General features: G+C 42.9%; 1 protein-coding gene across 9 annotated transcripts in view; it reads right to left on the reverse strand.

Annotated features, from left to right (window-relative positions):
• KIAA1217 (KIAA1217 ortholog) overlaps positions 1 to 22300 on the reverse strand; it is a 2251763-nt gene that overhangs the window by 201671 nt on the left and 2027792 nt on the right. For all 9 annotated transcript variants that reach the window (XM_044089846.1, XM_044089843.1, XM_044089841.1 and 6 more), the window contains one exon: positions 6245 to 6420. In XM_044089846.1, the coding sequence (XP_043945781.1) occupies positions 6245 to 6420 (176 nt within the window). The remainder of the gene's footprint in view (positions 1 to 6244; positions 6421 to 22300) is intronic.

Below are 22300 nucleotides of genomic sequence, written 5' to 3' on the forward strand. Positions count from 1 at the left end.
CCCCTTGGCCCCTGCAGCAAATGCCACCAACAGTTGTTCAGATTTCCTTTGAGGTTTAGTCCTGTCCAAGTAAAATCTAAGTTGTCTGTGCGCATCTAAGGAGTGCAGTATCCATTCCCCTTTGTTCTGTGGATTAAAAAAGAAGGTTGGCAAATGAATGGACTGATTAAGAGCCATACTGGATACCATCTTGGACATGAAAGAGGGATTGGTCCTGAGGGACACCCTGTCCGCATGAAAGATAATGAAAGGCTCCACTGCCATAAGGGCCTGTAATTCAGATACCCTTCTTGCTGAAGTGATTGCTGAAAGGAAAGCTGTTTTCCAAGAAAGGAATTTGAACTCTGCAGTTGCAGCTGGCTCAAAAGGAGGAAGAGTGAGTTTTTCCAATATAAAATTAAGGTCCCAGGCTGGAGTTAGGACTCTCCTGGGTGGTCTTAAGTTTTTGGCCCCTCTGAGGAATTGCTTGAGCAGTGGGTGAGAAAAGAGGGGTGGTTCTGTGTTGCAATGAGCTGAAATGGCTGAGGCATGAATTTTGATGGAGGAAAAGGAAAAACCCTTGTGAAGCATCTCAGTTAAGTACTGAAGAATCTGAGGCAAATTGGGCGCTGCTGTGGCCATCCCTTGAGTTTGGTTCCAGGCACAGAATAGTTTCCATTTTTCAGCATAAGATTTTCAAGTACTAGGCCTCCTTGCCTCCAAAATGACACCCAACACTTGTTTACTGAGGGATGGCAATGGAGAGATTAGATAATTGACCAGGCTGCCAGGTTCAGGGTTTGAAGCTGGGGGTGCAGAATCTGGCTCGCCTGCTGAGACAGCAGGGTAGAGGTCTGAGGTAGGTGCCATGGGGCCAGCTGTGACACACTGCGCAAGAGGGGTACCAGTGTTGGCGTGGCCAGTCTGGTGCAATCAGTATCATCCTTGGTTTGTCCTGTTTGATCTTTAGTAGTACTTTGCAGTCTTGCATATGGAATCAGTGGAATGCACGAGGCCATGAACCCCAAGGCTTGCAGTATTTACCTTGCAGAGAGCAGGGTTTTTGTGGCAGAGGAGGAAAGGCATAAACTGATAGATTTTTCCAGCAGAAGGACAGAGCATCCACTTTCCAAGCTTGTTTGTAGGGAGCCCTTGTGCAGAAATTGTCCAATTGGTAGTTCTGGGGGGGGGGGGGGAGGCAAACAGGTCTATATCTGGGATCCCCCATTTGTTGATCAACATGTTGAAAATCTTTGGTTCCAGTTTCCACTTGTGTCAGTCCATGAGATTTCTGCTTAGTTTGTCTGCCAGTGTATTTAGTTTTCCTGGCAGGAACTGAGCCTGTAGATGCACTTGGTAGCTCAAGGCTGTGTCCCACAAAGCCATGGCTAGTCTGCAGAGGGTAAGAATGGGTACCCCCCTGCTTGTTTATGTACCACATAACAGTGATGTTGTCCATCTTTACCACTAATTGTCCTAGAAGAATGTTGTCCTTGAAGGCTGTCACAGCATTCTGTACAGCTAACATTTCTTTTTGATTGATATGCAGGTGCATTTGACTTGGGTTCCATTTGCCTTGAATGCACTTCCCTGCCAGGTGAGCCCCCCCATGCATAGTCTGATGCGTCTGTTGTTAGGGTTTGGGTGGCAGGGGGTAGAGTGAATGGTAGTCCCTTGTTTTGGTGGCAGGCCTCTGCCCACCTAAAGGAATTCTAACCATAGGCAAGGTATGATAGGAATCGTTGCTTCTAGATCCTGAGAATGTTGACACCATAGGCTTTTTAGATACCATTGTAGTTTCCTCATATGCAGTCTTCATATGGAATCAGTAGAATGCACGAGGCCATGAACCCCAAGGCTTGCAGTATTTACCTTGCAGAGAGCAGGGTTTTTGTGGCCACTTGTTTGAAGTAAGTTGTCAAATTAATTTGTTTCTCTGGCGTGAGGAAAGCCATCTGGGAAGTTGTGTTCAAGCTTGCTCCCAGGAATATAATTTGTTGACAGGGTACCAGATGTGATTTCTTTTCGTTTATGGTGTACCCCAGACAAGTTAAAACCTTTTGTACAAATGCCAGATGATTCAGAAGTATGTCCTGACTTTCTACCTGAATTAGACAATCATCCAGGTATGGGTATATTTGAATATTTCTTTGCCTGCAAAATGCAATGACTGGAGCTAGGCACTTTGTAAATACCCTGGGCATAGTAGATAAGTCAAAGGGCAGTACAGAGAACTGATAGTGCATGCAGCCTGCTTTGAAGCGTAGGTATTTTCTGCAAGATTCCCTGATTGGAATGTGCAGGTAGGCTTCCCTTAAATCCAGTGTTGCCAACCAGGCATCTTTGCCTATCATGGGAAGCAACTGGTGAAGAGTTAGCATCTTCAATTTTGGAATCACCAAAAAGTTGTTTAGGATAGACAGGTGCAGGATAGGACGCCATGAATTGTCTTTTCTGGGTATCAGGAAAAGTCCTGAGTAGAAAACTTGTCCCTTTTCCTCTTCTGGTACAGTTTGAATAGCCTTTAATCTTAAGAGCGAGAGTACTTGCTTTTGAGCCTCTGTCCACTGATTTGGGGGAATATCTGGCCAATCATTTGGGGTTGGTAATGTGTGGAAGTGAAATCTGTATCCTTGGGAAACTATGTTTAAAACCCATTTGTCCTGGGTAATGAGTTCCCAGTTTTTTGCTTGCAGACCAATCTTTCCCCCTAAAGGAGCAGTCAGTTGAGTAGTGCTTGGAAGGTTTAAAGTTAAGTCATTGAGACAACTTACCATAGGGGGGAGTCTTACTACTCCCTGATTTGGAAGTGGGAGCCCCCCCCCCACTGCTTAGTCCTGTGCGTACCCTGGGACTGAAGCCTGGGTGCTCTGCTGGGTCTGGGTTTGAACTGAGAAGGCCTGGAAGAGGCAGAAAGGACCAGTTTTGTGAGGGCCAAATGCCTACTAAATCTAGAAGGCTGCACTTGTAAGAAATCTTTAACAGTTTACATAGATTTAGCTTTTTCTTCCATCTTTTTAAGAACAACTTCTGCTTTGTCACCAAACAGGTGGCCCTGATTTAAGGGAGTATCCAGCAATTTAGTTTCAACATGATCTGGCAAAGATTGCCCCTTAAGCCAAGCATGCCTTCTAAGTACAGACCCGGTGACAGCAGCCCTGCAAGATGCCTCTAGTGAATCAAAACCACACTGTAAATTATGTTTTCCAACTGTTCAGCAGAATGCATTAAATCCTGTAAATCCTTATTTTCAGCACAATCAGGAATCAACATAATTTTCTGTTTAAGCAATCCAATAATATGCTGCTGATACTTTAACATATGAAACTGGCAATTTAAGGCCCTGATGGCTAAGGTTGCAGAGGTGTATACCTTCTTACCCCATCTATCCAGGGCCCTAGAATCTCTATCAGAGGGGGTAGGATTTTTGGCAGTAGTAGCCTTAATGCCCTTGGGTCCCTGTGAAATGGTCTTAGGATTCGCAGTAGGATTTTTAAAAAGGAACTTGTGAGAATCAGGAACCCTGTAATATCTATCAGGTTTTCTGGAAGCAGGAGGTAAAGAGTCAGGGGCCAAGCTAGATTCCGGAAAGGCATTGTCAACAATGTCCAGCACAGGAGGGATAGCTAAAGGCCTGTGTTGGGGAAAGAGTAAGAAGCCTCTAAGCTTCTTTTTAGAATCAGAGTAATCCTGGCTTTCCCAGTGAAAATGCTCTCTAAGAGTATGCAAGGTTTTACCAAAAGAGAAATCCTCTGGGGGAGAAGCAGAGGGAATAGAGTCCTCTGCATCAGAATCCTCATAGGTAGATAAGGGTAAATCCTAGTCATCAGAGGAGACAGAAATTTCAGAATCCTGGTCAGAAGTATCATAAGCAAATTCAGTCCTAGGTCTCTTAGAGGGGGAAGGTTGGCTTCCCCTGATTAAAGTAATAAGGTCTTCAGCCATTCTTATCATTTGTTTTTAAGGCATAGAGGCCTGACCATGTGGTCTGGGCGTCAATTTCCTAGGCATGGTTTGAGTTTTAGGCCTAGAAGAAGAAGATGGCATTGGTTTAATATGCAAGTCAGTAGGCCTGAATACACCCTCAGAAGCCGGTGCTTGCACAGCGGCTCCAGACCCATCCAAGGTAAGGACACCTGCAGGTTCCACAGTTGAAGTATCTCGCGGCATACTGGACTCCGAATGGGTCTCAGTAGAGGCCTGCGAATCTGAAGTAGTGGGTATCAGGAGCGCTGCAAAAGCTCCTCACTGAGTACTGGTGAACTGGCAACTAGCTTAGGAGAAGCGTCATCGGCAGCTTTGGACCTAGGCGGCATGTCTCTGTCTTTATCTTTGCGTTTTTTCAGAATGTCGGTAGTCGGGTGGCTTACCAAAGATATATCTGGATAATTGAACCGAGTACCAAAATATTTAGAAGCGAAAATGTACTGACGGCAAACAGTTTGTGGTTTAAATAAGGCACAAAACTGACAGCAAGGTAAGTCATGGTCAGGGCCTGGGAAAGGAATACAGTATGAATGAAAATCTTTATGAGTTATTTGCTTTCCACAAGAAATACAATTACTGACTTTTACTGATATCGATTTAGAGCAAGAAAAAGTTTCCCCAATGGGGTACTTGGCTTTAGTTGAAGACTTTGGTTCTGAAACTCGAAAATGAAAATTTCAGGAGTCGGCTGACCAGCACTTGCGAACTACTTCTGCTTCGGGCACCGCATGGCAGGAAAGACTGATGTAATGGTGTTGGCTGCATGCTTTATACTCCAGACTACCTGATGTCACAGAAGATGAGACAGCAACCGACGCAGGACCCAAGACTTTGATAATCAGGCCGACTGAGGGCTTCTGCAAGCAGATAACCCAAATGTGATGACTGCAACAGTGAAACATGAAGAACATCAGTCAGATCACAGAATCAGGGCACTTGGCTAGTATTCAGAAATCAGCACATTAGACAGAAAAATGAAAGGAAACGAACACTCTCTACTAATTTTTGTACATTGCAGAACACACAGGCTTTTTTTTTTTTTTTTTAACAGAGCTACCCACAGCTCAGAAACTCATTATACTTGGTTATGACTCAGAGATCGAAAAACGATAAAATATTAAAAAAAACAAACAAACAAAAAAAACAAAAGAAGACTATTTCTTCTACTGCTCGAAACGTGCATCATTCCGATCATTCCAATCCTTTTTACAGAGTGAGTGGCAGTCATGTCATAAAATCATTGCACTTAGCATACAGAAATCAGCACAAAACAAAAAATATGTAAATGGAAAGACCAAAAAACTCAGTTTACTAGTGTTTTAGCCCTGCATTTCTCATATGCTTTTCTGTAAGATAGTAAGTCAGGTCATAAAATTCCTGTATGACTGACTACTTTTCTCTGAGGATAAAAACCATAGGCGAAGCTAAAGAATGGCACAGTGAGAGCTGTTGTGAGTACAACTGCAATTTCAGATGGAGTCTGGTTAACACCTTTAAAACTTCCTGTAGACATCCCTTCCCCTGCCCCTACAGCCAAAGCTGTGACATGCTCAGAAAGCAAGATGGAAAATGTAAACAAAACCTAGAATCAAAACAAAAAAATCCCTGGGACTGTCCCTTTAAGGAGTGTTACTGTGGTTAAATAAGTATTAAAAACTGTTTTGGTAAATGGGAAGGCAATTTCTCTAATGGAGATGCCAAGTCTTCTTTAGCATCGAGTACCACAGATACTTCAAAGATGGGTGTTAATCATTACGCAGGAAGTAAACTCCAGTCAGCAGAAGAACAACTGTAACAAATGACACTATAACAAGAGTGCAGACTTTAATTAATAATAAAACATCCTATAGACTTATATAGTAAAGTAAAATGACTTGGGGTGTTTTTATTTCTCCTTTTATGACTTTCCAATTGTTCCTTTTGCAGACAAAATGTTTGTATAAAGGAGAGACCACAAGGCCTGCACTGCAGTTTGCAGCCCTCACCTTATTTTTTCTTCAAAATGCAGAGGAATAAGCATTTCACTATAAATTCCTCAAGGTGTTTTTAATCATGACTTCACTGTCAGGGAAAAAGAACAACTTTTTTGAGATATACAAATGTGGTGCAAATGCAATCATTTTACTGCACAAAAGACATTTTAGAAAAGATACCCTTCAGTATTCAAAGGCAGAAGGATATACAGTGACTTTGATTTCTCAGTGTAAGATAACATCACATAATTTTATCCTAGCTTTTCTATATTTTTTTAATTGTTAAATACGTGACCATGGCATACCACAATTGCTTAACAATCCTTTCCTCCTCCAGCAGGTACTTCTGTCTCTCTTCTTCCACCAGGGTGCGCTGTTGCTGCACAGGATCTTCCAGCCTCCTCTTGGCTTCAGTTACCCAGCCAGTGATCTCCCGTTCAGCTTTTTTTATCATTGTTCTGAGTGTTTCCTGGTTTTGCAGCTGTCACAAAAGAAAAATAGAATTAACTTTCATTTTTTCTTCTTTTTGTATGCTTCTGGCTTAACAAGCCAACCATAACAAAACAAACATGCAGCTATTCTTAGAATCCTCTAGAAATTATAACCATCCATCAAACAAAACACAACTTATCTTTTTATTCATGAACATTTGCTTCAAGATGCACAAGTGTGTGTGTGTGTGTGTGTGTGTGTGTGTGTGTGTGTGTGTGTGCATATACATATATATGTACACATATATATATATATATATATATATATATATATATGGGTCTACTTCATATGACATAAATTTCATTTGACTGAAATTCATTTGACTGAGACCAAAACACTGAAAGTTCAAAAGACTGAAAACTCATTTGACTGAAACTCATAACATTGACACATTAAAGTAAAAGATATATGCCCTTTTCCCCACTGTAGTGCGATCCTGGAGTTAGTATATATAATTAGGGGGGGTGTGGGGGGCACAACCCCCCACATTAGGGGGTGAAGCCCCCCCACATACTTTATACATTTTAAACCATACACATGGACATTTATAACTGCAATGAATAACTCTTTGCAGAAAACAATATTTACCTAAACTATGTGGGGGTGAACCCCCCCACACCCCCTAACGATATCTACTAACTTCAGGAACGCGCTACAGTGGGGAAAAGGGCATATACCTTTTACTTTAAAAAAAAAGTAAAATATCCTCCCCCCAAAGCCCTAGCTGCAGCACTTCCAAAGTGACAAACAGTACCGTGGCTAAGGAAATTGAACGGGCAGACTCCATTCCTAACCTACCAAACTGAAAAATTAACTGGCTTATGAAATTCAGGGTATGGTGAAACCATGTGGTATGTGGTATAACTAACCCAGGAGATTCCTCACTTTTTATGGTTGTCACTTCCTCATTTTCTTTTACCGATTTCAGCGAAAAATCTTGCATTTTTTCATGCAGCATCACAGAGTTATACCATTGGACCTGATGTTCAAATACTGGTTATGGGTATCCATAACTTGCTGCTCCCCAACCTTTTGTTTCAGACATTACACTAGATGCTATTTGTAAAACATTCGACTTTGCGTTTCAGACAGGGGTGTCCTATGTGAGAGTTTTCTTTGATGCAAGTTATATAAAACCTCATCTAAGACAATACAAGTCTGATCAAGTTTGACCACAAAAATTAGACCTATATCAGGTGTTACACAGGACTTGAAAATCTTTCAGATTTATGCAATCCATGTCAGACACATGTATACAAACCCAGAACATTATTTCCAAGACATAAAAATACAGCGTATGCTTTGGAAGAGAAAACTAAAAACTACTGCATTGGGGGGGGGGGGGGGTTAAGCTAAGGATGAGTAACTTGCTTAATCTGAGCAGTTAAGGCATCCATTACATTGTGACAGTACATTATGCCTAGGCAGTTACTATCCTTGCAAGGCTGAATGTTAATTAGCCTACTACAATTTATATACGAGTGTGTGTCTATAAAACAGAAGCTTCATTCAGTAGTCATGTAATTATCTAAATAAGTTAATACACACTTCCGGAGCTGACCATCTGATGACTGTGTACTAAGTAGGAATACTTACAGTAATGACCCAAGGATATTTAGGACCATTCTTATTTTCTCCCTGTGTCATAGGTTAAGAACCTCAGTAGTATGCAATAGTTAAGCAATAACCGATGACGTGGTATGGTATATTGAAGATTTACCCACAGTTGGAGTGGTTTAATCACGAGGGCGAAGCCCGAGTGATTAAATAAAGCCAACCATGGGTACTTTTCAATATACCGCAACCACGGAGTTGGTTACTGCTATTAAACAATGACATTATTTAAGAAAAAAAAAAACTTTTCTTAAATAATGTCTTTATATAATGGAGCATTACTGTTCCCGCTGGTGGTGGTATACTGTTTCCTTGTGTTGATGTACTGCGCATGCGTATGGGACTTGCGTTCCTACGCATACCCAGCACATCAATGCTTTGAAATGGAAGCAACAGAGAAAAGAAAGTCTCCATTCCTCCGTTTTTTTCTTTTTTTTTATTTATTAAAAAAAAAAAAAAAAAAAAAAAAAAAAAAAAAAGGTTTTGGGCACTTTATACCATCGGAAAAAAGTCCGGGCAACTGGACCCTTTTCCGTTGGTATATTGTGGGATTTACAACAGGCATGCTGGCCAATCAGCATGCATGTTTTCGAATATTAATTGGGGGTCGTTGTATAATACTCAGTAACATAAGAACACAGAAGGACAAGAAGTGGGATACATCAAGTCACTCTAAAACTCATAATGCAGCCAATAGACAAAAACTTTTACACTTTACTTTGAAAAAAGTTGTAAACTCAATTTACATTAAGCTTTCAGTGTTCAAAACATATCTGAAATGCACTTTAAAAAAACAAACAAACAAAAAAACACTTCAACAAATACTACTGAGGTGTAAATCAGAAGCTGCCTTTCCAAATCCAGAATGCTTGAGTGATGTGCAAGTCCACACATCTGTTTTACATTTAACTCACTTTGGGATCTTTCCAGCAGAGGGTGTTAGCGCTGAATAACCTGAGGTAGTGTTAACTAGACCAGTGGCCCTACATCACAGATTAACAAGTGTGAAACTTTTAACTGCACTAACAGATTTCTGTATAGTCAATACGCATGCTTACAGATGATTCCTTTTCATGAGTTAGTTTATCTCAGAAGCAGAGTTAGGGTATAACAGACATGATTTTCCATATTTTTACGCCCATATGCTAGCTGCATCACTAAGTCTTGTACAGAATTAATGAAGCTGTAGATCTTCATGGTCAGTGCTACAACTTCATTCATACAATTCCCACTTACTACAACTGGTTAGTGAATGAATGACGATGTAGACATACACATGCAGTGATACAACTTCATTCATAAAGTGCCCACTTACTACAACTGGTTAGTGAATGAATGATGATGTAGACATACACATGCAGGGATACACCTTCATTCATAAAGTGCTTACTTACTATGACTGAAGTTAGTGAATGAATGAATGAATGAATGAATGAAGTTGTAGACATGCACACTTAGTGCTGCAACTACATGCATTCACTAAGTTGATTTACAAAGCAAATCAGAATGTGACAGCTCCAGGAAGAAAACTACAACAATACTAAATGCTGCTTTCCAGAATTTTAAAACACTGTGTTACTTTTAATGTGGAGTGCAATGCAGATTGTCAGGGCTGTGGTCAATGCTTCCATAAGCCGCAGCAATAACTCAGAATAGTACCAGTTAAGCTTGATTCTCGGCTTGGCTTGGGAGTGCCTTCTGTGTGGAGTCTGCACGTCCTCCCCGCGGTTGGGTAGCGTTTGAAAGACATGCATGCATAAATGGGCGTGCCTTCGTTGAAGGTTGGGTGTAGAGCTGGCACCTCGGCGTTTCATAAAAATCTACTGCCAATCATTAGTGGACCGGAGTTCCGCTGTGGCGACCCCTTACTGGGAAAAAGCCGAATGACAAACAACAGTACCAGTTAGTATACAAGGGTGTTATGCTGTTAATGCTCACTGCACTGTTAAATTAAAACATGACGGAACAGAATTAAATGTTGATCTGCATACATTTTTAAATGTTTATCTTTTTATGTCACACATCCACACCCACCACTCTAATAATGCTAGCAATGAGCTCCCTTTTAACAATATAAGCTAATTCAACACTGCTTTAAAGTGCAAAGTAAAATGTCACTTGGACCCCCTTCCTCACATTGCAGCTTCAGTCAGACAATTACAGTTTAGGTATTTCAAAACACAGGAGACAGGGTCAGCCTTAGATCAAGTGATGCCCTAGGCAAAAGGGCTCCACAGCAACCCCCCCCCCCACACACACACATACCACCTGGTACCCCCATACTGGTCTACCTACAACATCCAGTTTACTGGAAAAGTGCCCCTGCTACAGCGACGCCCTAGGTGGCCACCTAGTTGGCCTATGCCCAGGGTCGGCTATAACAGGAGAGCACTATGATAGGGTTTGCTCTCATAAAATGCAAAGCAGACTGTGACAGCTCCATCAGAAAGGTACTAAAGTGTCAAATGCTGTTTTATAGCATCATTTTAAAACACTATGCTGCTTCTCATGTTATGTGTAGTGCAGAATATCACAGCTTCACTCTGGATCCTGCACCCCTACCAAGACCAGGCATACAAGAATACAGTTTGTCAGCACCCAATGGGACTGTGATTGTAACAAGAGTGTCTCCTCTTTTTTTCAGTTCAACAGTGCAATTTGAAATATGGGATTCCACAGATAGTTTTAAAATGTATCTTTATTTATGTCACAGCCCCATTCCAGTCATTACTGCTTGTAATTGACATGGAAAATATATGTATGTATGGCTCTCTGCCAGGTTTAGATTTCATAATTTGTCCCCACCCTAAAATAATTGAACAGACCTGTACTAATTTGTACAAGATTCAAGTCTACCTTAATACCATCATTAACATAAACTCAAAAGGCATTACAGAGCCTTTGTTTTTCTTTCTTTTCTATAGAAAGTACAGTTGTGTACATTTACCATAAATGTAGATGTTCCAGTGTATTCACTGTTGCAGTCATCACACTTGGGTTATCTGCCTGCAGGTAGCCCTCAGTCAGCCCGAATACCAGAGACTTAGTATTTCTGCATCAGATGCTGGTGCTTCTTCCATAACGTCAGGTCGTCAGGGGTATAAAAACAGGCAGCCGATGCCATTACATCAGGTTTTTCTTGCCCCAAATGTCAGGAGCCCCCAAATAGGGAGCTAGTATATGGTGGGGAAAACACCACCAGTAAAAAGTAAATACCAATACCAGTAGGAATAGCCATAGAGAGGAGAGACAAAGAGATAGAGAAATCCAGGGGGCTGGAGGGAGGGAAAAGTACAGTTTTGTGCCTACCATAAATGTAGATGTTCGAGTGTATACCCTGCTGCAGTCATCACACTTGGGTTATCCTGCCGTCAGGCGGTCCCGCAGTCGGCCAGAATTCCAAAGTCTTGGTCCGGCATTGGTTGCTGTCGCTTCTTCCCTGACGTCAGAGCGCCAGGGGTACATCAGAGACATCCGACGCCATTTTCTTCAGTTTTTCTTGCCCCAGATGTCAGGTGCCCCTAATAGGTAGGCAAAAAATAAATGTATATATACATATATATATATATATATATATATATACATATACATATACATATACATAAAGCTATATGGATAAAATAAAACAAAATCCTCAGGCCCAAGCAAATACACCACAGAGGAAGAATAGAATGGAGTGGTAGAGATAAGTTCAGCTAGTTCAGAGGGGATGGAGGGAGGGTAACCTGGACTGCAGCAGGGTATACACTCAAACATCTACATTTATGGTAGGTACAAAACTGTACTATGTTCATCCTGTTACCCTGCTGCAGTCATCACACTTGGGTAGAATCCCAAACCTAAGGATGGGAGGTGGAGTCAAACAGGGTTAGAGGAGGCCAGGAGACCCTGCAAAACTGCAGTGTCGAAGCCAGCTCTAGTCTTAGAGAAAAGTGGTAAGTGGTAATGTTTGGTGAAGGTGTGAACTCCAAGTTGCAGCTTCCAGTATATCCTTGGGTGGCACCCCCCTGAGGAATGCTGTAGATGTAGCTGCTGCCCTGGTGGAGTGGGGTCTTATGGTAGCAGGGACTGGTTTTCCATGGTGGGTGTAGCAAAAACGTATGCAATGTCCTATCCATTTGGAAATAGTTTGTTTTGAGATCGCCTTTTCTTGTGATGCTGTAGCATAGGATGCAAAAAGCTGGTCAGTTTTTCTGAAAAGCTTAGTTTTATCCAAGTAGTAACGTAGCTGCCTATGAATGTTCAAGGAATGCAGGAGTCTTTCTCCTTTGTTCTGTGGATTTAGAAAGAAGGTGGGTAAATGGATGGTTTGATTTAAAGCCACACTGGATACCACCTTAGGCATAAAGGAGGGGTTAGTGCGTAGAGGAACTCTGTCTTGATGAAAAATGATGAAAGGCTCTACTGCCATTAGTGCCTGAAGTACTGAAACTCTTCTAGCTGAAGTAATTGCTAGCAGCAGGGCAGTCTTCCATGATATAAACTTTAGGTCAGCTGAGAAAGCTGGCTCAAAAGGAGGTAGCGTGAGTTTTTCCAGAACAAAGTTGAGGTCCCAAGTAGGTGTTGGTGCTCTCCTGGGAGGCCTAATGTTCTTGGCCCCTCTGAGAAACTATCTTAAGAGTGGATGTGAAAATAAGGGAGGATCCGTGTTGTAGTGAGCAGAGATGGCTGAGGCATGGATTTTAATAGATGAAAAAGATAGTCCTTTGTGTAACATCTCAGTTAGATATTGCAGAATCTGAGGTATGTCAGGCTGAAGGGTATTTTGGCCTTTAGCTTGGTTCCAGGCGTAAAACCTTTTCCATTTGTCTGAGCAGGCTTTCCTGATGCTGGGCCTCCTGGCCTCCAGCATAACTTCCATAACAGCTTGTGAGAGAGGAGCTGGCTGGTTGCTTAGGTGATTTGCCATGCAGCCAAGTTTAAGGTTTTGAGCTGGCTGTGTAGAATCTGATTGCCTTGTTGTGTGAGCAGGTGGGTAATTTGCGGGAGAATCCATGGTGGGCCCTGGGCCATATTCCTTAATAGTGGGTACCAGTGCTGGCGTGGCCAGTCTGGGGCAATGAGTATCATTCGGGGTCTCTCCATCCTGGCTTTCAGAAGTACCTTTGTGAGAAGGGGTAGTGGAGGAAAGGCATATATTGTTAGCATTTTCCAACTGAATGAGAGTGCGTCCACTTTCCAAGCTTGATGGTGAAAAGTCCTTGCGCAAAACTTTGTTAGCGGATAGTTTTGAGGGCTGGCAAACAGGTCTATGTCTGGGAGCCCCCACTTTTGAGTTAACATTGCAAATACTTGTGGATCCAGTTTCCACTCGTGGGGATCCATGATGTTTCTGCTTAGGTCATCTGCCAATGTGTTCTTTTTTCCTGGCAGGAATTGAGCTTGTAATTGAACTTGGTAAGCCAGTGCTGTGTTCCACAAGGTCATTGCTTGCCTGCATAGAGGGTAGGAGTGTGTACCCCCTTATTTGTTTATGTATCACATTACTGTGGTGTTGTCTGTCCTTATGATAAGCTGTCCTGGATGTAAGAGGTCCTCGAAGGCTGTCAGAGCATTTTGTATAGCTAGCATTTCTTTTTGATTGATGTGCAGATTCCTTTGATCTGCTGTCCATAAGCCTTGAACGCACCGTCCTGCCATGTGTGCCCCCCAGGCATAGTCCACTGCATCTGTTGTCATAGTTTGCCTGGCTGGGGGCAGGGTGAAAGGCTGACCCTTGTTGAGGTGACAAGCCTATGACCACCATAGAAACTCCTGTTGAAGGCAGAGAATGAGATTTATCATTGTTTCCAAGATGTGGTGGTGTTGAGTCCATATGCTTTTTAGGAACCATTGTAATTTCCTCATATGCAGTTTTGCAAATGGTATTAGTAGTATGCAAGATGCCATGAAGCCCAAGGCCTGCAGAATTTTTCTTGCAGTGAGTTGGGTCTTTGTTGCCATTGTTCTGAAGTATTGAGTTAATTGTAGTTGTTTGTCTGACGTCAGATAAGCCATCTGGGCCGTTGTATTCAAGCTGGCACCCAGGAATGTCATATTTTGTGAGGGCACTAGTTTTGATTTCTTTTCGTTTACTGTGTACCCTAGGCAACTTAGAAGATGTCGTACAAAAGCCAGGTGTTGTAAGAGAATGTCCTTGCTTTCTGCTTGGATGAGACAGTTGTCCAGGTATGGGTATATTTGAATTCCTCTCTGTCTGCAGTATGCAATTACTGGTGCCAGGCATTTTCTGAAGACCCTGGGCACAGTAGATAAGCCAAAGGGCAGTGCAGAGAATTGGTAATGGGTTGAACCTGCAATGAAACAGAGGTATCTTCTGCAATTTTGTCTGATAGGGACATGCAGGTATGCCTCCTTGAGGTCCAACGTTACTAGCCAAGCTTTCTTGCCCAACATGGGAAGAAGCTGCTGTAGTATTAGCATCTTGAATTTGGGTACTTGCAAGAAGGTGTTTAAAATTGAAAGGTCCAGAATGGGTCTCCAAGCATTGTCCTTTCTTGGGACTAGAAAGAGCCTTGAATAAAATCCTTGTCCTTGCTCCTGTGTAGGTACCAGATGAATGGCTCTCATGTAGATGAGCTGTAATTTGTTTTTGCGCCTCTGCCCATTGGTTTTGTGGCAGGTTTGGCATTCCTTTTAACCTTGGCAAGGTGTGGAAATGGAATCTGTATCCATGTGAGATAATGTATAGGACCCATTTGTCCTTTGTGACGATGCGCCAGTTGTCTGCAAAAAGTGCTAATTTTCCTCCCAAGGTAGCTGCCAAGAGGGTTTTGCTTGGCAGTTTGAGCTTTAAGTCATTGTGTTTGCCTTCTAGTGGTCTGGGACCTGTCTTCTCCCTTCTGTGTTGTAGTGCCCCATTGGCGAGCTTTGTAAGGGATTTGTGCTTGTTCTCTGCCCCTTGGGCGCCTGTATTTACCCCTCTGAGGTCTGTCAGAAGCTGGAAAGGACCAATTTTTGGTTGGCCAATTTCTGCTGAAGCGTGGGGGCTGTACCTGTAAGAAATCTTTGACCGTCTGCATAGATTTTGCCTTATCCTCCATTTTCTTTAAAACCTCCTTTGCTGTAACCCCAAATAAAACATCCTGCTGTAAGGGTGCATCCAGTAACTTTGCTTTAATATGATCAGGCAAAGATTGTTCCTTTAACCAAGTGTGCCTACGTGTTTCTGCAGCACAGACTTCCCCTACTGCAATGTCGTCGGTAGGGCCTATGGAAAAAGGCTGCGTCGGCCTAGAACTCTCTGCTGGGAGATCTGATGCAGTCTGGCGATCCAATTCAGGTGCCTCACTGAAAACCGGAGAACCGGCGACTGGGCCAGCCGAGGCCTCGGTGTCTGGCTTGGGTCTAGGCCACCTGCCCTTATCCTTGCGTTTTTTATGCACGCCAGTAGTCGGTTGCTCCGACGGCATAGTGTAATTAAATTTTCTACCAAAGTAGTGTTCTGCGAAATTAAAGCGACACTTTATAGTTCGCTTATTCAACCTAGCACAAAACCAACAACCAGTGACGTCATGGTCTGGGCCTAGGCAAGGTATACAAAAAGAATGAAAGTCCTTATGAGGTATTTGCTTCCCATAAGAAATGCAATTGTTAACTTTTTCTGACATCGGACTGAGGCAAGAAAAGGTACCCCAATGGGGTACTTAGCTTTGAAGACTTCGGACTGAAACTCGATTCGAAAATCTCAGGTGTCGGCCGACCGGCACTTGCAAACTGCTTCTGCTTTGGGCACCGGGCTTCAAGAAAGACTGAAGAAAATGGCGTCGGATGCCTCTGATATACCCCTGGCGCTCTGACGTCAGGGAAGAAGCGACAGCAACCGACGCCGAACCAAGACTTTGGAATTCTGGCCGACTGTGGGATTGCCTGACGGCAGGATAACCCAAGTGTGATGACTGCAGCAGGGTAACACGATGAACATCCAGGATTGCAACAGTGAATATACGAACATCTACATTTATGGTAAGTGTACACAACTGTACTATGTTCTTCGTGTTTCACTGTTGCAGTCATCACACTTGGGTTGATTCCCAAAGCTGAGGAAGGGTGGAGGCAGTCAAGAAGAGTTAGGGCTGGCTAGAAGGCCCTGTAGGCCTGCTGTAGCAAATCCTGCCCTGGATTTGGAAAAGATAGGCAGGTGGTAATGCTTAATGAAGGTGTGTACAGAACTCCAGGTAGCAGCATCCAGTATGTCCCTTGTAGGGACTCCCCTGAGAAATGCTGTAGAGGTAGAAGTAGCTCTAGTGGAATGTGTTCTGACCCTCTGAGGGGTTGGTTTTCCATGGTGCTTGTAGCAGAAATTGATGCAGTGTGCTATCCATTTGGAAATGGTTTGTTTTGAAATAACCTTGCCCTCTGCCCCTGTTGCAAAGCTGACTAGCAGCTGGTCAGAGTTTCTGAAAGGCTTAGTCATATCAAGGTAGAACCTGAGCTGTCTGTGCATGTCCAAAGAGTGCTGGATCCTTTCCCCTTTATTTTGAGGATTAGGGAAGAAGGTTGGCAAATGGATGGATTGGTTGAGAGCTACACTGGACACCACTTTAGGCATAAAGGAAGGGTTAGTCCTGAGGGGGACCCTGTCAGCATGAAAAGTAATGAAGGGTTCCACAGCCATCAGTGCTTGTAACTCAGACACTCTTCTAGCTGAAGTGATGGCTAGAAGCAAGGCTGTTTTCCAAGAGAGGAATTTTAACTCTGCTGAAGCAGCAGGTACTAAAGGGGGAAGCGTGAGCTTTTCCAGAACAAAGTTAAGGTCCCAAGCGAGGGTGGGTGCTCTCCTTGATGGCCTTAAGTTGTTTGCCCCTCTCAGGAACTGTATGATGAGAGGGTGAGAGAATAGAGTTGGCTCAGTATTGTAATGAGCCAAAATGGCAAAGGCATGGATCTTAATGGAGCAGAAGGATAGGCCTCTGTGTAGCAGTTCTGCTAGGTGATTCAGGATTAGAGGTAAGGAGGGCAGTGCTGTGTCCTTTCCTTTAGACTGAATCCAAGAATAATACCTTTTCCACTTTTCAGCATAAGATTTCCTAGTACTGGGCCTTCTGGCTTCAAGGATGACTTCCAGCACCTGCTTGCTTAGGGTTGCTGGTGGGGTATTTAAGGAATAAGCCAGGCTGCAAGATTTAGGGTTTGCAATTGTGGATGCAAAATCTGTCCCTCCTGCTGAGAAAGCAGGGTTGGGGTCTGGTGTAGGTGACAGGGTGGCACCATTGTTAGGCTGCGCAGGAGTGGGTACCAGTGCTGGCGTGGCCAGTCCAGGGCAATCAGAATTGTCCTTGTCCTGTCTTATTTTATCTTGAGTAATACTTTTGAGATAAGGGGCAGAGGGAGAAAAGCATAGATTGAGAGGTTTTCCCATTGAAAGGATAGGGCATCTACCTTCCAGGCCCTGCTGTGAGGGTTCCTGGTGCAGAATTTGCTTAACTGGTGGTTGTTAGAGGAGGCAAAGAAATCCACCTCTGGGGTCCCCCACTTCTAGATCAGAAGGTTGAAGGTGCTGGGCTCCAATTTCCACTCGTGTGGGTCTAGGATATTTCTGCTTAATTCGTCTGCCAGTGAATTTTTGTTTGCCTGGCAGGAATTGAGCTTGAAGATGAACTTGGTTGTCCAAGGGCATGTTCCATCATGGCTAATCTGCAGACTGGGTAAGAATGGGTTCCCTCCTGCTTATTGATGTACCACATAACTGTAGTGTTGTCTGTTTTTATCAGCAGTTGTCCTGGAAAGAGTAGGTATCTGAAAGCTGTCAGGGCATTCTGTACTGCTAGCGTCTTTTTTGACTGATGTGCAGTAGAATTTGCCTTGGGCTCCAGTGGCCCGGAATACATTTGCCCGCCATGTGAGCCCCCATGCATAATCTGATGCATCTGTGGTTAAGGTCTGGGTGGCGTGCGGTTGAGTAAAATGCAGTCCTCTGTTGTGGTTGCATGCTTCTGCCCACCAAAGGAACTCTGTCCTTAGACAAGGTATGACAGGAATGACTGTTTCCAGGTCCAAAGAATGTTGCACCAAAGACTTTTTAAGTACCGTTGAAGTTTCCTCATATGCAGTCTTGCATTTGAAATTAGCAGAATACATGAGGCCATGAACTCTAGGGCTTGCAGTATTTTTCTTGCAGATAGCTGGGTTCTGGTGGCCATTTGTTTTAAGTAATCTGTCAGAAAGACCTGTTTTTCTGAAGTGAGGAATGCCATCTGGGAAGTTCTGTCCAAGTTTGCACCCAGGAATACAATCTTTTGACTGGGTATGATTTCTTTTCATTGATGGTGTACCCCAATGTAGGTAGAAGGCTTTTTACAAATGTCAGGAGCTGAAGCAGCTACTCCTGACTGTCCGCCTGAATCAGGCAGTCATCCAAGTACAGGTACATTTGGATATTTCTCTGCCTGCAGTATGCAATGGCTGGAGCCAGGCATTTTGCGAATACCCTGGGTGCAGTAGATAAGCCAAAGGGAAGTGCAGAGAACTGATAATGCATAGACCCTGCCCTGAAACGTAGATATTTCCTGCATGACTCCCTTATGGGGATGTGCAGATAGGCTTCTTTTAAGTCTAGGGTGACTAACCAGGCATCCTTGGCTAACATAGGAAGAAGCTGTTGCAGGGTAAGCATTCTGAATTTTGGTACCACCAGGAAGGTGTTGAGAATGGAAAGATCCAGGATTGGGTGCCAACAGCCCTCTTTCCTGGGTACCAGGAAGAGTCTGGAGTAGAATCCTTGACTCCTCTGTTCTACTGGAACAGGCTGAATAACTCTGATACTGAGCAGGAAAAGTACTTGGTTTTGAGCCTCTGCCCACTGGTTTGGAGGAAGGTCTGGAAACCTGCTTGGTGTTAACAGTGAATGGAAATAAAATTTGCACCCCTGGGTTACAAAGTCGAGGAACCATCGGTCCTGAGTGATGGACATCCAGTTTTTTACATGAAGGGCAAGTTTTCCTCCTAGGGGCACAAGCAATTGGGCAGGGCTGGGAAGCAGAGCTGAGAAGTCATTGTGAGCTTTTTCCATAAGGAGGTGGCTTACCACTCGGTGCTCCATTGCTTAGATCTCTGCATACCCTGAGACTGTAGTCTGGGTGGTTTGTTTCCCCTGGGTCTTGTTTGGGAAGGCCTGGAGGGGGCTGGAAAAGACCAGTGTTTTGAAGGGCAATGCCTACTGAAAATAGGTGGTTGCACTTGTAGGAATTCTTTTAACAGTTTGTATAGATTTAGCCTTTTCTTCCATCTTTTTAAGAACAACTTCTGCTTTGGTGCCAAACAAACGGTCCTTATTTAAAGGAGTGTCTAGTAATTTAGATTTGACATGATCTGGCAAGGCCTGCTCCTTCAGCCAAGCATGTCTTCTCAGTACAGAGCCAGTGACTGCTGCCCTGCAAGATGCTTCCATGGCATCAAAGCCACACTGCAAAGTATGCTTACTAACTTGGTTTGCAGAGTGCACAAGCTCCTGCAATTCTTTATTTTCTGCACACTCTGAAAAAATTACCACTTTTGTTTTATAAGTTCCATAATATGTTGCTGGTATTTCAGTATGTGAAACTGGCAATTCAAACCCTGATAGCAAGAGTTGCAGAGGTATATACCTTCTTACCCCATCTGTCCGAAGGGATAGGATTTTTGGCTGTAGTAGCCTTAATACCTTTAGGTCCCTGGGAAATGATTTCTGGATCAGCAGTAGGATTCTTGAAAAGAAACTTGTGAGAATCAGATACTCTGTACTACCTGTCTGGTTTCCTAGGGGTCAGAGGTAAAGAGTCTGGAGTAAGGCTAGATTCCATGTAAACATCATCCACAACATCCAGGACAGGGGGTACAGCTAAAGGCCTGTGCTGAGGCAATTCTTAAAAATTCTCTGATAGCCTTGACATTCCCAATGGAAATGATCTCTTAAAATATGCAAGGTTTCACCAAAAGAGAAATCCTCTGGAGGGGAGGCAGAGGGAATGGATTCCTCTGCATCTGAATCCTCATAGACGGATAAGGGCATGTCTTCATAATCAAAAAGGTCAGAGTCATTGGACTCCTGGTCTGTAGAACCTGAAGGGGACTGGAGTCTTTGTCTCTTAGCTGGGGATGGCTGGCTTCCCCTAATCCACGATCTCTGTCAGAAAGTTACGTTCCCACACTGTGGAAAGTATCACATATAATTCCACCCCACAAAGGCGGCCCCTCCACAGAACTAACCAATTACCACCCCATAGCTATTCTCTCTCCACTCTCCAAAATACTAGAGAGATGCATACACTCTCAGGTCTCACACTACCTCCTTACTAACAACCTCCTTTCCAATACTCAGTATGGTTTCCGACAAAACCATAGCACCACCACTGCCTTACTCTCTTTTACTAACACTATTCTTCAGCATAAAAACAATGGCCGTCTCCCCTCTGCTACTTTCCTAGACCTATCTAAAGCAATTGACATGGTCCCACACAAACAACTCATCGCTGTCCTCAGTAACCTATCCTTCTCTCAATCAGTCACCAACTGGTTTCAGAGTTACCTGACTGATTGCCAACAATCCATTGTATGGCAGAATGACATATCTCCCCAACTACCTGTCTCCATAGGGGTTCCCCAAGGATCCATCCTTGGACCCCTACTCTTCTCTGTTTACACCAATAATCTAGCCTCTGCCACCAAACATGGCACACTCATACAATACACAGATGACTCAACCATCATCTGCTCAGCCCAGTCCCTACCCAAACTGCAAAAAGTCACACAGGAAGCCTTTTCCTCTGTTGAAACTTAGTTATCCAATGCCCAATTAATACTCAACCCAAACAAAACTAAACTACTCATCTTCTTTTGAGAGAAGGGCAGTGGCCCTCATTTTGGATTTTATAGATGAGCGTGCTCTCAGTTGAAAGGTTGGTCTTTTGGTGACAGGTGGTTAGTTCATCATCTTAAGAGATGACAGTGGTGTGATTTATTATCAGCCAGTACAGCACATCTAAAGATTTTGTTTTCTGGGATTTATAGTCTATTGATATTATAGGAAGAATGGAAGGTCAGTAGTGATAAACTCATTCCAACTTTGGGAAGAGAGCTTTTTTGGCAATGGGATGCATGTGCTGCAGATGTGAAAAGGTAAAAAATGCAATAGCAGAGTTTTAATTGGCATAGGACTTTGTTGGTAACAGTGCCATCATGAGAAGGGAACATGAGTGATTGGTCAGGTGTGAGACCTAGATATTTGTATTCTGTAACTTTAGGGATAGTATTTCTGTGGTTATTATATGTGATGTAGATGCAAGAAAGGTGAGGTAGTTTTCATGCAGATGCAAACTGCATAACACTGGTCTTTTTATGGTTGATTTTGAGGAGGTTATTATGGGTCCAGCAACAAGGTTGGAAAAGGAACAATGTAGCTGCCTTTGGATGTTAATTTGACATTTATCCACCTGAAATAGGAGGATGTCATCAGCACAAAGAATGACGTTTAATGAAGGAAGGTTTTCAAAGATGTCGTTTATGAATAACGAAAAAAGGAGAGGTCCCAAGTTTGAGCCTGAGGGACACCTGTGATGATACTAGCTTGGGAAGAAATTGGAAAGTTCTGTTTTCTAGGTAGCACTGGAACCATCTGATGGTCTTAACTGCAACAGTGAATTTTGTTAATTTGTCTAACAGATGCTTGTGGTTGACAGCTTTGAATGCCCTGGTCATATCTACAAACATTCCAACAGTAAACAACACATCATTGATATTCTTGTAGATGGTGTCTGTGGCACAGATAAGGATTACTGCTGTGCTGAAACCATTTCTGAAGGCATTTTGCTTATCTTTTAGTAGGACATAGTGATTTATATGTTTAAGAAGTTGTTTATAGAAGAGTTTTTCAAATATTTTGGATAGTGGGCAAAGACTGAATACAGGCTGAAAGTTCTTAAGGGATTTAGTTGAGGAAAACATTGGTATTGGGGTGATTACAGAGTGCTTGAATGATGTTGGAATTACTGCAGTGGAAAGAGAGAGAAAAGCTGAATATATATATATATATATATATATATATATATATATATATATATATATATATATATATATATATATATATATAATATATATATATATATATATATATATATATATATATATATATATATATATACATACACACATATACACACACACACACACACACACACACACACACACACACACACATGGGATTTGGCTAGATCTGTGTATCTGTGTTCAGGTAACTAATCCTCTTGTTTAAACCTCCATCCTCACGTTTGGCTTTGGGG

The sequence above is a fragment of the Protopterus annectens genome, chromosome 12.part0 (genome assembly GCF_019279795.1).
Source record: "Protopterus annectens isolate FY-2018-M chromosome 12.part0, PAN1.0, whole genome shotgun sequence".
NCBI lineage: Eukaryota > Metazoa > Chordata > Ceratodontiformes > Protopteridae > Protopterus > Protopterus annectens.